The sequence below is a fragment of the Camelus dromedarius genome, chromosome 12, assembly GCF_036321535.1.
Source record: "Camelus dromedarius isolate mCamDro1 chromosome 12, mCamDro1.pat, whole genome shotgun sequence".
Taxonomy (NCBI): Eukaryota; Metazoa; Chordata; class Mammalia; order Artiodactyla; family Camelidae; genus Camelus; species Camelus dromedarius.
Genome location: NC_087447.1, coordinates 6,188,643 through 6,208,350, shown reverse-complemented (window position 1 = coordinate 6,208,350; position 19,708 = coordinate 6,188,643). Strand labels below are relative to the sequence as shown.

At 51.2% G+C, this 19,708-nt stretch overlaps 1 protein-coding gene and 1 long non-coding RNA gene across 2 annotated transcripts; one reads left to right on the top strand and one right to left on the bottom strand.

The window, feature by feature from the left end:
- Window positions 1-9,100: 9,100 nt before the first annotated feature.
- GAL3ST3 (galactose-3-O-sulfotransferase 3) lies at window positions 9,101-17,186 on the bottom strand. Its single transcript, XM_010995961.3, has 3 exons — window positions 17,000-17,186; window positions 13,297-13,533; window positions 9,101-10,839 (listed from the first exon to the last, which is right to left on the bottom strand). Exons 2-3 carry the CDS (start codon window positions 13,419-13,421, stop codon window positions 9,669-9,671), a joined length of 1,296 nt encoding a protein of 431 aa, XP_010994263.3. The 5' UTR covers window positions 13,422-13,533; window positions 17,000-17,186; the 3' UTR covers window positions 9,101-9,668.
- Window positions 10,161-11,630, top strand: LOC116152073 (uncharacterized). Its single transcript, XR_004135631.2, has 2 exons — window positions 10,161-10,295; window positions 11,189-11,630. It is a non-coding gene; the product is annotated as an uncharacterized LOC116152073 (long non-coding RNA).
- Window positions 17,187-19,708: the final 2,522 nt, after the last annotated feature.

The window sequence follows — 19,708 nt, the reverse complement described above, 5'->3', positions numbered from 1 at the left end:
TTGAACGGATGGTGTTTCCATCAAAAGTTGATTGCATTAAAGTTTTCACTTCTCTTGCAAATAAAACCAAAATGACCCAAAGCTCAACAAAAAAAACTTGATGTCGTCACACACACTGCTTTCCTCACAGAGAGGTGCTGGTGTCAAAACTCTAGGAGATGAAGGATGCTGCAAAAATGGTTAACTTTATTGAACAAGACTAGTTCACTTGAGAGTGTTTTAAAAAAGCTGTGTGATTGTGATCCAGCAATTCTACTTCTGGGCGTGAACCAAAAGAATTGAGAGCAGGAACTCGAATATGTATCTGTACACCCATGTTCATAGTAGCATTATTTACAACAGCCAAAAGGTGGAAATAACTCAAATGTCCATGGGTGGGTGGATCGATAAACAAAATGTGGTCCATACATACAGTGGAATATTATTCAGCCTTAAAAGGAAGGAAATTCTGAAAAAATATAAATAAAATTTAAAAAATTTTTTAAAAAGGAAGGAAATTCTGACAACATATTACAACATGGATGAACCTGAAGACACTATGCTAAGTGAAATCAGCCAGACAAAAAAGAACATCTATGGTATGCTGCCACTTAAATGAGGTACCCGGAATAGGCATAAATCGGCACATTCATAGACACAGAAGGTTAAATAGTGGTTACAGTATTTATTTATGTTTATATTTGTATTTATATTTATATTTATATTCATATTTATAGACTATGGGAAGGGGGTGATGGAGAATTTTTGTTGTATGGAAACAGAGTTTCAGTTTGGAATGATGAAAAGTTCTGGAGATGGGTTGTAGTGATGGTTACACAACGTTGTGAATGTACACAGAGACCACTTAAACATGGTTAAAATGGCAAATTTTATGTTAAAGTATATTTAGCCACAATAAAGTTTTTCTTAATTTTAAAAATTGATTAAAAAAACAACTATGTGACAACTTGGACAAAGAGCACAGAGGTCTCTTATTCAGACATACCGAACCCTGGCAGCTCCCCACTTTGCACACGGGTCCATTGAGAACCACCAATCTGGCGGAGAAAGAGGCTGACTGAATCTAGGGAGGGGTCATCTTACCTAATTAGTGAGGACTCCTCCACTGACTGCCCCCTGATGGGCATTTATATGGAACATGAATAACTTCTCGCTCTGTGAGCGTTTTAAGAAGCCATCCGTGGACCTCTCTCCTAGACCCAGTTGTGTTCTTTCCAAGTCTCTGCAAATGACCAACCCATCAGATACTGCTCAAGAGTCCAAATAAACTGTGCCTTAGGCCCTCTTTCCTCCCACATAACGTGGATAACATATGGATTGCCCCAAATTCTGCCCATCGGGAGGGTTTTCCTTCACTACTGTCTTTCAGGGGCTGTAATATAGCAGCTGTCCACTTCTGGCTGTTGCTGGCTTACTGTGCAAAGCCTTCCATAAATTGGGCCTGTGCTTTTCCCTCTTACCCTTGAAGTCTCTGAGGCAAAGGAGGTAAAGCAGTAGAAACAGATACCACAGGAGTCTGAACCACCTCCTCATGAAATTTATTTGTGTCTTCTGTATGTGCTTGGGCCCAGTATCACATATGCCACTTCAATTTCTAGTGGGATGCAACTGTGAAAATCTTATGATTGAACATTTGGGTCTGATAATCACTTCATGTTTCATAAATCAGGCATTCAGTCTTTATCAAGGCCCAGGAGGAAGTCAGCTGTTTTTGAGAAAGTACAATTGTTGTTGGCAGAGGATAGCCATGACCAAAATTCCAAGGGTCCTAGCTATGATGTACTTATTGGGGCTTGCCAGAGATGCCACATGGCATCTTTGGCTGACACCTAAGTCAGGCACCCAGATCTACTAGACATAATACCCAAATGGTAGGGCAGTTTTGCACCACTGGACTTTAGAAGAGCTTTTTTCAGATCCAGACCAAACATCATCAGATTTACAGGTTACCCAGTAAATGAGTCAAAGAATCTTGCCCAAATATGATCTACATTGGCTCCAAAATCCAAAAGGCACACCATACATTGCTCCTCTTTCTTCGTGGTGTATGGTGTAAGTGGCAGCAACTTGTCTCTTACTTTAGAAGGGATATCCAACATTCCCCAGACCCCTGGACCCCTAGGAACTTTCCTGATGTTGTGGCAGGACCTCAACCTTCCACAGGGTTCATCTCTGGCTCTCTGGCGCACATGTGTCTAAAGCATTTACAAAGTGCTTGCTGTTTCCTACTCACCGTGTCCAGTTAGCATAATGGCATCAATTGAGTGTATCAACATGGTATTCTCCGTGTTGTCAAGACTATCAAAGTCCCTCTGAACCTTGCCTTTTGCAGGAGAACGGCATAATCCAGGGACAAGACAGTAAAGGTATACTGTTATCCTTGTTATGCATGTGCAGACTGGAATTTCCCACACTCATGGGGATGTAAGAGAAAGCACTGACTAGTTCAACAGCCACATAACAGTTGCTGGGGTTTATGCTCACTTTCTGCAATAGAGATCTCAAATCTCGAATTGCAGCTTGATTGGCACTGACACATCACTAAATTTGCTTTTCTGCCTGCAAACTGATGAATTATTAGGGGATATGGTTGGAATCACCACCCTTGAATCTCTTAAACCCTTAACAGTGGTACTAATCTCTGCCATTTCTTCAGGGTTGTGATATCGTTTCTGGTTTATAACTTGGCAGGGGTAGGGGAACAATTCCAGGGGTTTCCACTTGGCCCTTTTTACCATAACAGTTCATACTCTCCCAGTAATTTTGTGTCCCTGATTAAATCTTGGCTGATATAGTAACTTTAAAAGATACACAAACTGCCATTTTCTTTGTCTGAAGAAACTCAGAGCTCCATCCATGTCTCTTGTCCCTTTGGGCACAAAGGTAAATAAATCAATGTCTCTGGTAGCTTCCTTGTCTTAACAAAGTGATTATGACAGGGTGGATTTTGTTCTGCTTCTTAGGAGTGCTGTACGAATACAGAATTGGGAGCAAGCTCCCTTGCTTGAAGAAAGAGGGGAAGGTAATGTGATAGACTGAACATAAAAATAACCCCATGTCGCTCCAGCTTCTATCCACAATGCCCCTTAAAATGTGACTTTGCAACATCTATTTCCCCATCCTTAAATTTAAACTGACCATGCAACTTATTTTGGCTAATAAAATGTAGCAAAAGTGATGGAGTGTCTCTTGAAAGCCTCAAGACAGCCTGCCTGTTTTTCCTTGCTCTCTCGGACCCCAGCTTGGGTGATGAGAACAAGCTTAGGCTCCTCTGCTAAAGGTAAGAGAGACCCTGTGTAGCATAGCTGAGTCACTTTGGCTGAGGCCATCATAGACTAGCCAGGCCCCCGCCACCCTGCAGTGGATCGTGAACATGAGTGAGCACAGATGAGATCAATCAAGCCCAGCCCAGATCAGCAGAACCACCCAGATGGCCCATAATCTAATGAGAAGCAATACATTTTTAAAAGCCATTATGTTTTGGGGTTGCTTGTTACACAGGACATTACTAACTAATACAGGAGCATGGGGGAAGGGACATTTTGAAGAATGATTAGGAACTCTACAGATGGATCATAAGAGAAAAGGGAAGATCATGTGCAAAGAATGGACATGCGAATGAGCCCGGCACCTTCAGGTAGTGGTGTGCTGGGACGCAAAGCGTTTAACACCCATCTTTCCATGTGTAGTTCTGATGTGAATGTTGGTTGGTATTTTTGTTTTTGTTAATGAGTAATAGACTTTTTCCCTGAAGGACCAAGAAGTGAATGTTTTAGGCTTTCAGGGTCATCCAGTCTCTATTGCAACTACTCACCTCTGCTATTATAATACAGAAACAGCTCCAGAACAATAAGGAAAAGAGTAAGTGTGGCTGTGTTCCAATTAAACTTTATTTATAAAAACAAGTGGTGGGCCATATTTGGCTTGTAGTTTGCTTACCTCGGTCTAGATGATCAACAAAACAATTATCAATCTGATTTATAGTGTTTGTTGATTTATAGTGTAACTACTTGCCCCATGGCTGACTGCATGCTGCCAATGTAGCATCGCTGAACGCTGGATTAAGCGGACAGTAAGTAGCAGAACTTTCTATAGGATTTTCGCCAAGCAGATACAATAGACATAAATCCCCTTAAGAGCACAAATAATAGTAAAATCTAGCAAACAAACTAGGAAGAAATGAGTTGTATTTATTACCTTTATTCTTAATGCAATTTATTTAATACCAAGTTTATGTAATCAATTTAATAATTTAAATTTAAATTTAATTTTTAATATAATTTAATTATGTTCAACAATTGGCTGGCAAAATTCAGCTTTCAAGAGCCAGTTAAGAGCCAGTCCTGGCACACCGCTGCACTCAGGGAATGATGTTAATCCAGTGTGGCTGGAACTAGATCGGGGTGGGGGGGCGGGTGTGGAGGGGCAATGCGAGGTGCAGTTGGAAGGTATCTGGTGGGTCAGACTAGGCTGGGCCTCTTCGGCTCCTATCGGGGGGTGGTTTCAAACAGGAGAGTGATGGGTTCTGATGGCTTTAGGAAGGATGGCTGCATACAAAGAGGAGAGGTAAATTTGCTGTGGGGAGCCTGAGGCAGGTGGTTCTGTTAGGAAGCGGTTGATGTAACCAGCAGAGAAACTGATGGCTGAGTCTATGATATGGGGAAAGAGAGGTGTGTTGATGCCAGTTACTGGGGAGTCTGGGTCTGCAGGGCACAGTGACTGACAGGTGGTGCTGGGGAAGGGGGAGGGACACATTAAGGGGACATGAAGAATTGGGGCTTGAGCATCTACTTGAATTGGGGCGCCAGGCTCTGAAACTCAGAGTTCTGGAGAAGGAGATGGTTTGGGCAGAAGATGAGATGTGTGGATTTGAACAGAGTAGGTTTGATGATTCCGGGAAAGCTCAGGAGGGGAACTCTCTGCTGAAGGCAAAGTTGGGAAAGAGGACCTAGGATCCTGCCTCTTGTGGGTCCAGTGGCAGGACATTCATGGGAGTGTCCCCACTCCTATCTCTGCCCTGGCTCTAGGCCACCTGGAAGCCACATCCCCTCTCTGGGACTCAGTCTCCCCATTTGTCATGGGGTATTAGGGTCTGACTCCTGCATTCTTTTTGCCTGGGTTTTGTGAAAATCCCATGAAGTTGGGGTGGGAGTCGAGAGTAGGGGTGGAGGAGGGTTCCTGCTCTGTCTCGGCCCACTTGAGGGGGCTGGGGGAGCTCTTGGGGAGGAGAGGGATGGCCAGCTGGGGTCCTCAGATTCCTGCAGCCTTGTTGGGTCAGAAGAGCTGATCTCAGGTGCCCCCCATCACCCACGGTCTCCCTTCCATCCCTTTGTCTGGACGGCCTGAGGGCTGCCCCTCTTCTCAGGCGCTCCTGTCCTGCAGTCACCTCTCCACTCCCCTAGCACAGCTTGAGAAGCTGCCCGATGGTGCTGGTAGATCACCAGCTTCCTATCTCTGAGCCCAGCCCTCCTCACCTCCCACACCCGGGGAGCTCAGGCTCCCTGCCCTCCCTCCCCCTCAAGCCCGCTCTCAGGGGGCTTTTATAAAGAGGCTCTTTAATAACAAGCCTGCAGGGACTGCTAGGGGTGAGACAGGGGATTCCGATGGTTGGGTGTCCGAGCACTCTGGCTTCTGTCCAAGCTCAGCCTCTCCCTGAGTGTGTGGGTAAGCCCGGGCACTCCATCTTTTTGTCCCTCAGGCTCCCCTTGTGTGAAAGGGGTTTAAGAATAACACCCATCTTACAGGGTTGTTGTAAGAAGCAAATAAGTTAAAATGTATAAAGCTCAGAGAAAAGCACCCAGCACACAGCAAGTGCTCAATAAACATTAGCGAGTGTCAAGGTTCTTCTGAATGTGCCTTCTCCCAACGGCATTTGCAGTTTATTAAAGGTCTTTCTCCCACCTTCTTCAGTGGCTCCCAGTCATCTACAACAGAGGTCTCCACCTGATGTGCTGCTGTGCCAGGAGTGGGCTACAGACCAGCTGAGACAGTGACCCCCTCCTCTCTGGGGACAGCCCAGCCTCCCCTGCAGGTCATCTCTGTCCTTTCTATTTACTCAAGTATCCTGTGCAGAACAATCTGAACTTCTAAGCATGATATTCAAGGCCTTTCTTAACCAGGCACTGGCAGGCTTCTCCCCCACCCCCCACCCCAGGTAGCCCAGCCCTCCCTGGATCCCAGATGCCCAGGCTTCCTCTCGCCCGGTGCCTCTCCTCTGCCTGGAGCACCCTCCCCTGTCTGTTCTCACCTGGGACTTGCCTTCTCCAGGATGCCTCTCCAGACAGCTCGGGCAGACACTCCTGCCCTCCCCTCTGCTTTGCACGTCCTGCTACCGTCAAATCAAAGCTGCTGCTCGCCCTTACCATGCCTTTGGGCAAAGCAGGAAGAGGCACCCTTACCTCAGAATGCTTTCTCCCACCAGCAGGAGAACTCTTGGAACAGACATGTCGACCTGGAACACCTACAGCGAGCAGGGGGAGTGTCCTGAAGGGTCCCTGACGGCACCAGAGCAGACACTTTGGGAACGTCTCCGTGTGCCAGGCGCTGTGCTAAGTGCCTTATCTCAAATACTGCCCATAAAGCTCAGGAGGGAAATGGCTCATTTCACAGGTGAGGAAAGTGAGGTTCAAAAGGCTAAGACCAAAGTCATGTAACCAGTAGGTGGCAGAGTTAGGGTTTGAATTGCAAAGCACTGATGGAGGTAATCATTTCTATCAAGTCACTGCCACCCAAGTGGCTGCTTACACATCTGTCCAGACCTTAGCATGAGCGTCTCAAAGCAGGGAACATGTTTCACTTGCTGCCAAAGCTCAGGAAACATGCAGAATGGGCGGCACTGTGTGCGTGTTGATGGAAGGAGGCTCTTTGCAGGGCATTAGGGTTCCAGGGGCTGGGGCCTGTTCCTCTGTGTTGTGGCTGAAGCTGGAGATGTTTGGACCAAGGAGTCTCAGCCCCTGAAGTCTAATATTTGATTCGGTGCCTGCTTAAGGTCTGCCCTTGCTCCAACATCAGAGAAACCCTCTCCCAGGGCCTGATGATTCCATTTAGTCCCTGAATCCAGATTTTTCTGAATCTAGAGTTGTGTTCTCTGCTGCAGTGGGACCAGGTTTATAAAAGAGGGCCCACTGGCCTGAGGCAAATCTTTAAGGCGTATCTGAGTTTTCCAGGACCCACAGCAAGGTGAAGAATGTTCCTGGCAAGGGTATGACTAGATACTAAGGCTGGGAAGAGCAGGGACAGGGACAATGGCAAACAGACACTTCTTAGGCCTGGGGGCCAGAGCATGCTTTTCTGCTTGTCTTTGTACTAGACTTTGAGTCTAGTACAATTCTTTAAAGCCGCTTATCACTAGAAATCTAATAATGCCTTTGCATGTCTCTAGTATCTTCTGCCCTTTCCAGAACACTACTGGTAAAACGTGGAGGGTTAGAAAAACAGCCCCTTTTCAAGCTCAAGGAGGGTTGTACAACCTGCCAACCAACCCTTGCAACCTCCATTGCCCAACCAGGCCAACGACTGTCTCTGTGAAAGATAAAATAAGGAGGAGCTGATAGCAATGCCTTGGTTTCTTCACTTAACATTTTTCTGGGTCAAGGTCTTGGGGGTCAGCCTAGCCTGGGGCATGGGGACTTCTTTATTCAAATGGCAGTGTGACAGCACTCAGAATCACAGACTCTGAAGCTATCTGTCTGGTTCAAACCCTAGCTATGTGACTCTGAGCATCACTTCTTGAAGTTTCCGTTCTCTCCCCATAAAAAGGTACCTATTTCAGAAGTTAATACATGTAAAGCCCTTCTACAGTGACTGGCACATAGTACACCATGTTAGCTATTATTTTTATTTCTTGTCCAGATATGTCAATGCAGCTCTGAAGAAAGTAACAGAAAAAGTCCTGATTCTCTGCTGGTCTTAAGGGAAGTGTCATTTGAAAGTGCTAGGTGTCTTGCTGTGCTAAAGGACACTGGAAGCAGGGAATGGTCCTCATCTGAGTCAATGTTGTCTTCTTGTGGGGAAGGATGGCCAGGGAAGTCAGTGATTCAAAAGGGAGGTAAAATCCTTACTTAAGCACCTCCTTACCTGAAATAATCCTCCTTCTGAGACAGGAGGGAAAGGAGCAGGGCACAGCCATTCAAGGAAAGACAGCAATTAACATCAAAATGGTGGAAGATTCAACTCCCAGTAGGCTTTGAGGCTCAAGATGGCAGGAGATTTGACTTCTAGTAGAACTTGAGCTTCATTATATGCTCATTGCAATATTAACATGGTAAATGGTATTTCCATAGGCGCCATGACAGCTCCAAGGCTAACCATAAAAGGTCAGAGTGGGCAGTGGCCAACCTCCTGGGAATTCCAGCCCCTTCCCCAGGGTAGCTAAAATTGTCCTCCCACTTGTTAGCATATGAAGCTACCCAACCCATAAAAATTGGCAAAACCACATTTCGTGGCCACCACTTTTGCTCCCTCATCTTCGGAGACTGCCTGCACTCTGTCTATGGAGTGTGTATCTACTTGTACTTTAACCTGAGCACCCAACCCCTACACCTCCTGGCCTTTCAAAACAGCCTACACTCTATGCTGTATCTATTTATCTAAATAAATTGATCTTTACTCAATTGTGGCTCGTTCTTGAATTCTTTTCTGCGCGAAGCCAAGGACCCACACCTGGTGGGGCACATCCCAGGGGCTCAACGGAGACCTGGGACACGGCCCTCCTCACGCCCCACATTCGTTTTTCCTGTATCACTTCCAGCCTCTCCTCTGCCCAGAGAGGTGTCAGGGTCTTCCCATGAGGATAAAGGTCCTATCTGCCTTGTTCACCTGTGTCCCCAAATTACAGAGATGATGCTTAATGGTGCTGAAATGAATGAAAAGGAATGAATTAGATTTTCTTAAAGGAAAATGAGTGGAACTGAGGTGGCCAGTCTGGTGCACATGGTCAGTCAAGGGGTTGATGAGAGTTGTGAGCCTCTGCACAGGGCAGTGAAGGAGTCTGATTGAGCCTAGGCCCCCATCCTCATGGTGACAACCACATCTATTCTTGGACACCTGTGTTATCCTCAAACGTGGGGAATCTGGCTTTTAATGATTAACATACAACCTGTACATTTTAAAGTATTTTATTAAAAAAAAGAAAAACCAACCAAACAAAAAACCCAATCCAAGAACTCTTGGTTCTGGGAGTCTGGGAGCAGCTTAGGTCTGTAGGGAGGGTGGAACCTGGAAGACAGATGGTGTGGGGATCTCTGACCCCTGGGAGTTAAGAGCAAGAGCCAGGGAGGCTGAAAGGCAGAGCAGCTCTTCCCAGGGCTCAGCTCCTCTCTGTGGCCTGGGCTCATCCACTTGGAAAAGACAGGTGGGGGCCTCGATCCCTAGAAAAAGGCAGGGTGGGCAGTTCTGGGTGGGCCTCAGACCTCTTATCAAAGCCACCAACTAGTCAGGAAGGTGGAGCGGATGGCCCGGGGCTCGATCGGGCCTAAGAGCATCCTCCCAGAAGGCGAGGGTCAGCCTACCCTAGGGACGTGGGCTTGGACAGAGAGATGTGCCCCTAAGTACGGCTCAGCGTGGGGCTGCAGTCCCTCGGAAGAAAGGGCCCTGATGAGGTGGGACCTGGAGGCAGTCCTAGGCAAGATCCTGGTGGGTGGGGCAGGGTCCAGACTCCCATCCGGAGCTCAGTGGCCCAGGTGGCCGCGGGGCAGCGCCCGGATGGGCCGAGGCGGGGGATTGTCCAGGACTGGCTCCGGCCGGACGCGCACGCCGCCCCGGCGCTTCTGCTTGCGCAGCAGGTAGCTCGAGTACTGCACCTCGGGCATGGCCAGCTTGAGGCAGGCCTCAGTGGCCGGGCCGGCGCGGCCGCTGGGCAGGTCGTAGCCCATGATGTCCACCTTCCGGCTGGGCTGCCACGGCTGCAGCTGCTTGGTGCGGATCTGCGCCGCGGGCCGCAGCACTGGCTCGTCGCCGAAGCAGCGCCGCAGCAGGCGCTCACGGGCCTCGCGCAGCTCGCGCGCCTCGCGCTCCACGCAGGCGCGGCCGGCGCGCGCCACGCGGCGCCAGAAGGTGGCGTTGAAGTGGTCATAGAGGCCGGCGTCGAGCGCGTTCCAGGCGCGCGCTGCCCGCGCGAGCGCCGCGGGGATGGCGGCGAGGCGCGAGCTGGCGGCGCGCGAGTTGAGCCTGGCGTAGAGCACATCGTCCAGGTCCCAGGCCAGCAGGCGCCGCAGCAACACGAGCGACTCGTCGAAGTACTCGGCGATCATGACGAGAGAGAAGACTTCCTCCACCTGGCGGATGAGGCCCGCCAGGTAGGCGGCGTCATCGCGCGGGCTGCGCTCGTTGTCGCCGCCCAGGTCGTAGGCCAGCGTGTTGTGCGCGAACATGGCGAAGTGCTCGCCTGCACGGTAGTAGGCCTCGGGCGCGCGCAGGAAGGCCTCGAGCGACGCGTTGGGCACGCGCCGGAAGGCGGGGCAGTACTGGTTGTAGTAGCTGAAGAGCGACTCGAACATGGCGGCCGGCTCGCGCAGGATGGTGACGTAGACGGTGCCGGGCGGCATGAGGCGCTGGAGCTCCGCGCGGTCGAAGCGCAGGTGGCTGGCCAGCACGTGCGGCGGCCGCGTGGCTGGGTGCACGAAGTGCGCCGAGAAGTTGCGCGGGTAGCAGAACTGGTGCTCGCAGCTCGGGTGCGGCAGGGCCACCGTCAGGTTGTGGCGCTCGGCGAAGCGGAACAGGATGTTCTGCACTGTCGTGCCCGCAGTCTTGTGCGTCTTCAAGAAGGCCACTGTCATGTGTTTGGGACGCGGCGGAGAGTCCTGCAGAGGCGGGCAGCTCAGAGGGAACAGCTTGGGGTACCTGCAGGGTCCAGGGGGTGTGCAGGGAGGAGGGTGTGAGAAGGTTGCAGCCTGACCCTCCCTCTTCCCAAGGATGGTGGGGATGGGCTACGTACGGCCCATCCTGGGCTTTACCCACAGAATAGTAGAGGGGAATGGTGGGCAGCGTCTAAGATGACCCCCAGTGATCCCTGCTGCCCCCCTGGAATTCAGGCTCTTGTGTATTTTCCTCCTCTTCAATATGAATGGGACTTACTGATGCCTCTAAGGAATAGAACAGGGCAGCAATGGTGGGATGTCACTTGTGAGATTACATTATAAAAAGGCTATGGCTTCTATCTTGATATTTTTCTCTCTTTCTCTCTCTCTAGGATAACTCATGCAGGGGGTGAGGAGGTCCCAGGTGGCAAGTCCCCAAGGAAACGGGCCCTCAGTCCGTCAGCCTGCTGGAAGAGCTGAAGGCTCCCAACAACCACATGAATGAGCTTGTAAGGGGAGCCCTTCCAATCAAAACTTCAGATGAGACTGCATTCCCAGCAGCCAGCTTGATTGCAGCTCCATGAGAGACCTTGAGCCAGAGGTACCCAGCTAAACCACACCTGGATTCCTGACCTACCAAAATGAGATAATGAATGTTTGATGTTTTGAGCTGCCGAGGTTTTGAGATGATTTAATTATACATAAAAGGTAATACAAGGACAAAGGCCCTTGGAGATCCTTGAAGAATTCCACTTTACAGATGTACAAAGGAGCAGAAGGAGAAAATGACTTCCATCAGTCTGGCAACTCAGATAAAGTCGCCAAAAGTCTTGCTCTCTGTCTTCTTTTTCATTTTTGCTCTTTCCACCAACTCCTCACCTTGTAGATGAGTGGCAGGGGCTTTGAAGCAACCTGTTTGATACATGATTCCATTAGGGCCTTAGGAGCCTCATTCATTCATTCAGCCAGTATTTTTTTTTTTTTTAGCATCTACTATGTGCCAGGCTCCACTCTAGGTTCAAGAAATATGATAGTATAAAAAAAAACAGATAATAATCCTAGCCTTCATGAAGATTTCAATTCTGTTTCATCATTTCTGAAACAAGGGTGTTTGGGATTACCTGTAAGTTCCCTTCAGACTTTACTCTCCTGTTTCTTTTCTGCCATCCTAAGCATCATGTAATGAGGGCCACTCTAAGCAGTTTTGAGAACACCACTGAGATTTCCTGTGTGTGGCTGGTTTGAGTTCTACTTTCTACATGGATGCTCTGAAGACCAGCAGATCATCTGGCAGGAGGGACTGGGTCCATTCACGCCATTCTTATGGGCAGAGCATGTAGCAGATGGGGAAGGTGAAGCCCTGAGGGATGCAAGGATTTGTTGGGTTCACACAGTGAGCCAGCAGCAGGGTCAGGGTTCCTATTAGTCATCACGCTGTATCCTGTATCAGGGTGTCTGGCTGGGTCACATATACCATCGTTCCCATTTTATAGCTGAGGAAACAGGCTCAGAGAAGTGAGGAGACTGGCCCAGCACAACAGCAGTGAGAACTTGTTTGTAGTCCTTTGAGGAGTGTGTGACTGAACCACACTGATTCCATTCCGTTAGCTCCATCTTAGGCCCACAGCCCTACCTACTTCCCCTTCCTGCGTGACTGAGCTTTAGCTTTACTCATAAGGAATGTGCTCAAGCCAGATAAATTCCCTATCAGTTTTTACCCTTGCCTTCATCCAGTGTGAAAACTGGGAGAGTGCCTTTTGTTGATGCAGATGGTTAATGGCCATGAGATGCCCGAGGGAGGAAAAACCCTTGGTTCCCATCTGTGCAGATGTGCTTCTCCAGAGTAGTCAGATTCTATTTTTAGCTGTGGCCCTTTTAAATCCTGCGTACTCCTTTTGTGGCCCAGAGCACAGCTTCAAACACCTCTGTTTTTATAAGTGTGTGTGTGTGTGTGTGTATACACAGATATATACATATGGGGGAGGAGGAGGTAATTAGGTTTATTTATTTATTTTTAGAGGAGGTACTGGGGATTGAACCCAGGACCTCACGCATGCTAAGCATGCTCTCTACCACTTGAGCTTTACCCCACCCCCAGCTTTGAATGCCTCTGGATCAACCATCCACTGGATTCTTCCTGCCTGTGTGTAAATTACCCACTTTATTTGTCGATTTTAAAATTCCTTCTCAGTTTGAAGGATATTATTCAACATCTCTGCCTCCCAATAGGGAGGCACTGAGAAGGTGATGCCAGGGGAAGGACTTGGGCTGGATTAGCCCAATTCCAAATGAATTTCCTGCCCAGGGCGGTTGTGTAGATCTAAAGAGAATGTATGGAAAGTGCTTTCAGAATAGAGGGAAGGAAGAAAGCCAGAAGATGGACTCTTCTGGCAGGTGGACGGAATAGGAAACAGGCTTCCCATCCACTAACCAGGCAGCTGACTTCCAGAGGGACCCAACTCCCTGGCCCCGTCCCCTCACCGAGGCCCCGCCCCCTTACCAGCTGAGCTGCGCCCCCTGGTGGATGAGGAGGCTTAAGGTGCTGCATCCCAACACCAGCAGCAGGATTTTCCTGCGGCTCAACATCTTGGTGGCCTGCTGCAGGCGCTGGAGGATGGGTGGCATGATGGGGTACCCACCCCCGGACCAGCCAGGGCCTTGCTATCCAGGACTCCCTTCGCCGGCACTCATGGGGGCTCCTGGGGCTCTGGTAGCAGGGCCAGTGTTCCTGTGAGGCCTGGCAGGAGAAGGAGGCAAACAGGTTTACAGCGGGCAGGAGAGATGGGCTCTGAGCCCCAGCAGGACTGCTGCAAAGGAGAGCTCCAAAGGGTAGGGTGAGCAGAGAGGCCAGGGAAGATCAGATTCCTACCTCCTGTTACTAAGACCCTATCTCCACGCTGTTCCAGATAACTTAGTCTTGGGTGGAATTACAGGCTCTGGGGTCTGGCCAGCCCTTCAGCCTGTAGTCACTCCCTCCCTTGAGCCCTCTCTCTGCTTCTCTGCCTGCCCATAATTCGTCTTTGTCTTGTGCCATTTGTATCTGTCTCCCCAGTCGACGTGCCTTAGCACCAGGGCTCGGCTCAGAGCACAGAAGTCTCAGTTCAGGGTTTCCTCTCCTCCAGGACTCCTTGCCTGATTGCTTCAGCCAAGGGTTGGTCTTGACTCCCTGATACTGGGCGTCAGAAATACTGACCGGGCCTTCACCTTCTGGAGTCTCTGACATGAGGATGAGATCAATACTTCATGCTTACTGTCCATATTACACTACTACCTACTTCAGCCCATCTAATCCTCACTGCAACCCTAACACCGATATTCCCATTATATAGGCAAGGAGACTGAGGCTCTAAGAGATGATATCACTTGTCCATGGTCACACAGCTGGTAGTAGCAGAAACTGGGATCAGACCAGCTCTTTCTGGCTCCAAAGTCCATGGCCTCAGACATGTGTGCTACTTCTGCAGAGAACTGATTTCCCCATCTCTGCCCTGCACTCTGGCGATTCTGCATGCTTCTGAGCCCTCAGGGCCCAAGACCAATAAATCCATGAGGGAAAGAAAGGAAGGACTTGAAATCCTGCAACCCTATCTGGATTGCATCCCTAGACACCTGAAACCCTGGCCATCCCGTTAGCTGACTGTGCAGTGAGAGGTGTCTGGCTAGGCAGGGAGTGGCAGCCTGGGAGGGGGTGGGGAATACAGAGGGGCTCCTGCTTGTTGCCCTGCTGAGAATTGAGAATTTCCAGGAGCAGGTGGGCTCCATCCCTGGTGAGCAGCAGGAGTGAGAGGCAGAAGAAGGGCCTGGTTTCTGGCCAGTCACCTGTCCCCACATGAATGTATTAGCTCAAGGGCAGCCCAGCCCTTGGCAGCTCCAGTGGAAAGTCAGCTTCAGTAGCAATGCCTGTCCCCCAGTTAGGGTGGGGTCTCTGTCTCAGGGGCCTCAGTCTTCAGGTTCGGGTTCAGCTCCATCCTCACATACACTCCTCTCCAAAGGGGAGGGAGAGCCTGAATCCTTATGGGCATGTGCATGTGTGTGGAACTAGGACACCTCTGTCCCAGGAGGGGTGAGGTAATGTGAAAAAACTCTTTTGACCATGACCTTCCCCTGGGCCCCTGGGCTTGGCTTCCAATCCTTCTCCTTTTGCCCCCCTCCCCCCAATTAATCCTGGATTATATTTAAACCTGTTTGGGTGGAAGGATGTCCTGGTTATGCCTTTCCCTTCTCTCCAGGCCCCATCACCTGGTTTCCTCCACCAGCCTGCAGACAGACTTAATCCTCCTGGAGCCAAGGGGCGTGAAGGGTCGGGCCACAGAGGGCAACCAAGGGCATAGCAGAGAAGGCCCAAGGCCTCCCTGTCTTAAAGGATTGCTGGGGCAGAGGAGGGTTGGGAGGGCCTCTGTGGGGCAGTGGTGGGAGGAAGTCAAGAGTCCGTGGCCCTCTGAGGATGCACACCTTCTCTTTGTCACTTATCCTGCCCAGAGGACTTGGTGACTAGGCGGGAGTTTCCCAAGGGGGCAAAGTTGGGGACTAGCCTATTCCCATCTTTGCTGAACTCGCTGAGACCACCTTATTTTTCAGAGGACTTTGGCTCCGTCAAGGAGGTTAAGCCTGGAGAGAGCTACAGTGGGACTTTCCCTGGGAGATACTTCAACCAGGCCAAACAGAGAAGCGTGATGGTCTGCTTGGTGGCACCCCACTCCAACTACCTGCCGTGGCTTAGCATTGGGGAGCCAGCCAGCCAGCCCCACATCTGAGGCCCACTGGCAACAGGGTATTGTCAGTGCAAGAATTCCCTGGACACCAGCCATCCAAGGTGGGCACCAGTTTCTGCTTGGATACCATCACTGACTGGATGCTTACCACCTTGAGATACAGCCTGATCCATTGCTGAGCAGTCTGGGCTGTTCAAACATTTTTTTCTGGGACAGTAAGGACCAGCCTGATGCTGGCAGTGCCCTCCTCAGCCCTTCCACCTTCCACTCTGCATGGCTGCTAGTGCTGCCCCGCTGGACCGCACAGACCATTTTTCTCCATGACAGACCTTCAGGTATTTGAAAGCAGTAACCCTATCTCCTCTGGGTGGGCGCGCGGCCAGGCTAAACATTCCAGGTCCCGAGAGAGGGTGCTGCTTGGACACTGGAGCAGGCTTCCCCTCCCTTGGCAAGTTCACTCCACGGTGCCTATTCTGGAGATGGAATCAGGGCCCTGGCACCTGGGAAGGGGGTCGCCTGGGGCTGGGTTTCCCTCCATAATCTCCAGGTTGGTGTCACGTGGGTGGGAGTCAGCTGGGGCTAGGCTTTAGAGTAGCGACCCTGGCTCCTGCCCCTCACATTTCAAACTACTCCCTGGCCTCCCCCGTGTCTTCTCCATGGAGAGTTTCCCTCAGCCATCCCAGACAATTCAAGGTGCCCAGTCTCATCAGAAAATCAGTGCTAATTTTAGTCAGAACAGTCTACCTCAGGCTGCTGCCAGGTTTTGCAAATTGCTTTCCTTTCTCCAGGGAACGAAGAAGAAATGGTTTAGCTAGCCAAAGCTTTGAAAACTGGCCTCGGTGCCCACCTCCTCCCATATGAGCCCTTTTCTTCTTCCCCGTAAGTGCTAGGCTGATACTGGTGCATTTAGAGGAGCAGGGTGCCCTGGCCTGGACCACCCGGATCTGACCGTTGGGTGACCTGGAGACTCTGTCCTTACTTGAGGATGGCACAGGCCAGTGAGTAGGGAAACTGCCCAGTGCACTAATGAGGAAGGGGCCAAGGGCTAAGCAGATTGCAAATTAGTGGTTCAGGAGATCAATTATCTTTCCACCTCCCTCTTTCCTTCCTTTCTTCCCCCCAGCCTCTGCTAGGTTCCCCCTCTGCCCCGTCCTCTCTCCCTTTCATCCACACCCACGTCATCCCTGCCTCTGAATTCCCTTCATCCTCCTCTCTCCATCGCTACTCCCCACTCTCCCAGCCCCCATTCCCTCAATTTCATCCCAACCTCCCCCAGGGATCCAGTCACTGGGATCTGGTTACCATAGAGGATAGGCCAGATGCACTCTCTCACCTAGTCCTCTCCCGCTCCCTGGGGGCAGGGAGCCCCCCTCCTCATGCTCTTCAGGCACTGAGCCCCCAAGACACTCTCCCGCCCAGCCGTCACCCCCTATCCTTGTCCCGTCCACCCCCGCCCCTCCAGCCCCTCCAGGCTGGCACCGCAGTACTCACGCCAAGCGGGCTCTGCTTCCCACCCTGGTTGAGGGTGGTCACCGCTATTTCCCAACCCTTGCCCCGAAATCCGCCACGGGTTGGAGAGCGCTGGGGACCCTGTGAACCGAGTGCTGGTCGCTCGCCTCCGTGCCTGGATGGGATCAGGTGGCAGCGTCGGCGCGGCTCCGCTGCTCTTGGCTCTGGTCGCCGCCCGCCCCCCATCGCACACCGGAGGCGGAGGCGGGGCGGGGGGCGGGGGCCAGCAAGCAGGGGAGGGGGAAGGGAAGAGGAGTGGGAAGGGGAGGGGGCAGCCCTGACTTGAAGGCTGCCCGTGAACACACTCTAAGTGGCGTCTTCGGATGCGGGCATCTTCTCTGGGCAGCCTTGCAGCGTCTGGACACCAAGGTGGCCAGCTCCTTGCCCTTAATCTACACACAAGGGGAAACTGAGGCCTGGAAAGTATCTGGATTCTTCTGCACTGCTGGGCATTCCTGGGCCCCACTGGTCACCCTTGGGCGGGTGGGTCCTGGGGGAGTTAGAGACACAGGTACATGTGCAAGTACCCACATGCTTCCCCCCACCCCCTTCTCTTTCCACCTCTCCAGGCAAACACCTCTCTTAGGCAGGGATCTGGTCCCATCTACTCTCACACCCCTGGGGACCCCTTCCCTTCTACCCCTGAGGCAGCCCCCTGCTGCTGACCCATTCCTGCTCTTCACCAGGACTCCAGATACACTCACTCTTGACCAGAGCTTTAGTGGCCCTGGGACCCCCTGCCCAGGTACCTTGTACTGGGAATCAGAGAGTCCAAGTTCAACCCTGGTTGAACTCAAGTTCCAGAGTGAAGAGGCAACCCCCTGGGCCTGGTTGCTTCCAGTTCTACAATGGGGAGCTGTTCTGAGACTGCACAGATGATCTATGTGAATGTGCTGTGTGAACTGTGTGTGAGGGTAGTCCTGAATTTTAGTCCTTAGCTCCAACCACCTGGGAGCCAAGCAGCACCTCCCAAGATCATACCAGATACCAAATGCCCCACATTTAGTTACGTGGTTCTCATGAACTGCTTTCTTCTGCCCTCCTGGTCTGGTATGGCAAGGACCATGGAGCTGGGGCAGCCATCCAAAGCTAGGGCTGGAAGGGACAGGATTCTATTCTGGACCCACACAGATAGGTATTATATGAGAGGTCTTGTTAAGGGGGAGAAGGGAATGGGGACTCTCAGAGTCAAGAGAACTGCTTGTGGCTCCAGTTTGACTCCTTGGGCACATCAGTTTCTCTCTGCCCCTCAATTTTCCCCTCTGCACAAGTAGGGAGGGGGTCCTATCCTGTGTGCCTCCCAGGGCTGTCCCTTTCTGGCTCTGGCTACATTGCGTCCTCATCCACCAGCCCTTAGTTCATCCTGCTTCAGAGACCCCCAGCCTCTTCCCCAGCACATACATGCCTTGGGGCCTATGGCCTCAGATGACCTGACAGTAGCTCTCCAGTTACGGGGAGCAGAAAGACTTCCTTTGGGTTAGGAATGCTTCTGCCTGGGTGTGTTGACAAGCTGGAGGGGAAGGTACTGCTGTTCTTTAATCCATCCTTTCTGGATTTGGCTTCTTCTCTGAGAGTGTAAGGAGACCAGCACAGTGGTAGTGATGTAAAGGAGAAGGGTCAAGGTTTGGGTGGGAGCAAAGAGAATTGCCTAGCTAGGGTTAGGACATGAACAACCTTCCTGGCCCAGTCCTTTTCTTTGTCTCTTCTAAACCGTACTTTCTGGGGACCTGACATCCTTTTCTTTTTTCCCTGCTCCCAGCTACTCCTCTGTTGGAGGTGGTCAGTGAACTAGAGCTAGAGAGAGGTCTGAAAGGTGTGGGTGTGTGGGGAAAATGATACCATTTCCTTTGAGTTTCCTGGCTCTCCCACTCAGCACACACACACTTACACAGGATGGGAGCCTGGCTGTCAGCAAGAGGGCACAGCTAGGATGGCAGAGGGACCTCAGAGCTAGTGGCAGAGGAGGGAAGAGAAAATGAATTGATGGATCAGGATAGGGAGAAGTAGAAGGTGGGCAAGCAAGGGACACTTGCCCATCCCTCCCTCAGGGGCCCAGGCTGCTAGTGGAGGTAGGGGAGCACCAGGCAGGGTCAGCCGCGCCAGTAGGCTGGTGGGGACGAGGGGAGGAAAGGTCCTGAGTTTATTTTCAGGCTAAAAAAGACGCAAATCCTGTCTCCAGAAAGACTGTTCCATCTGCCTTCTTTTTTTTTTTTTTTTTCCTCCCAGTAATCATTTATTGAGCGCTTTAACGCCAGGTCCTACAAGACAGTGAAAACACCAGGTCCCTCCTTATGTCGTCGGGATGGAAGTGGAACAAAGGGGCAAGAAAAGACTTCAAAACAAATGGTGGAGGTTTGAACGTGTTATGGGAGCTCGGGCAGGAAAGGAAAAGCGGCGGGAGACGGCTTAGCGGAGATGACATTTGAGTCGGCCAGGAAGGTGGAAAAAGGGGCTTTAGTGTGCCCTTCCCCCAGGTTGGCAGCTGGAGCTCAGCCCGGGAGGGCCCGCTCAGCTCCCGGCTCCGATCCCCTTTCAGCCCATTCATCCATGCCTCGGCCGGGGGTGGGCGGGTAGACAATCAGACACTGTTTTATCACAGGCATCGGCTGCAACCTCCCGGCTGGCGCCCAGAACACGCGGCTGCCGGGGAATGAGTCCTCGCGAACGTAAGTGTCCGGGCCTGTCACACGC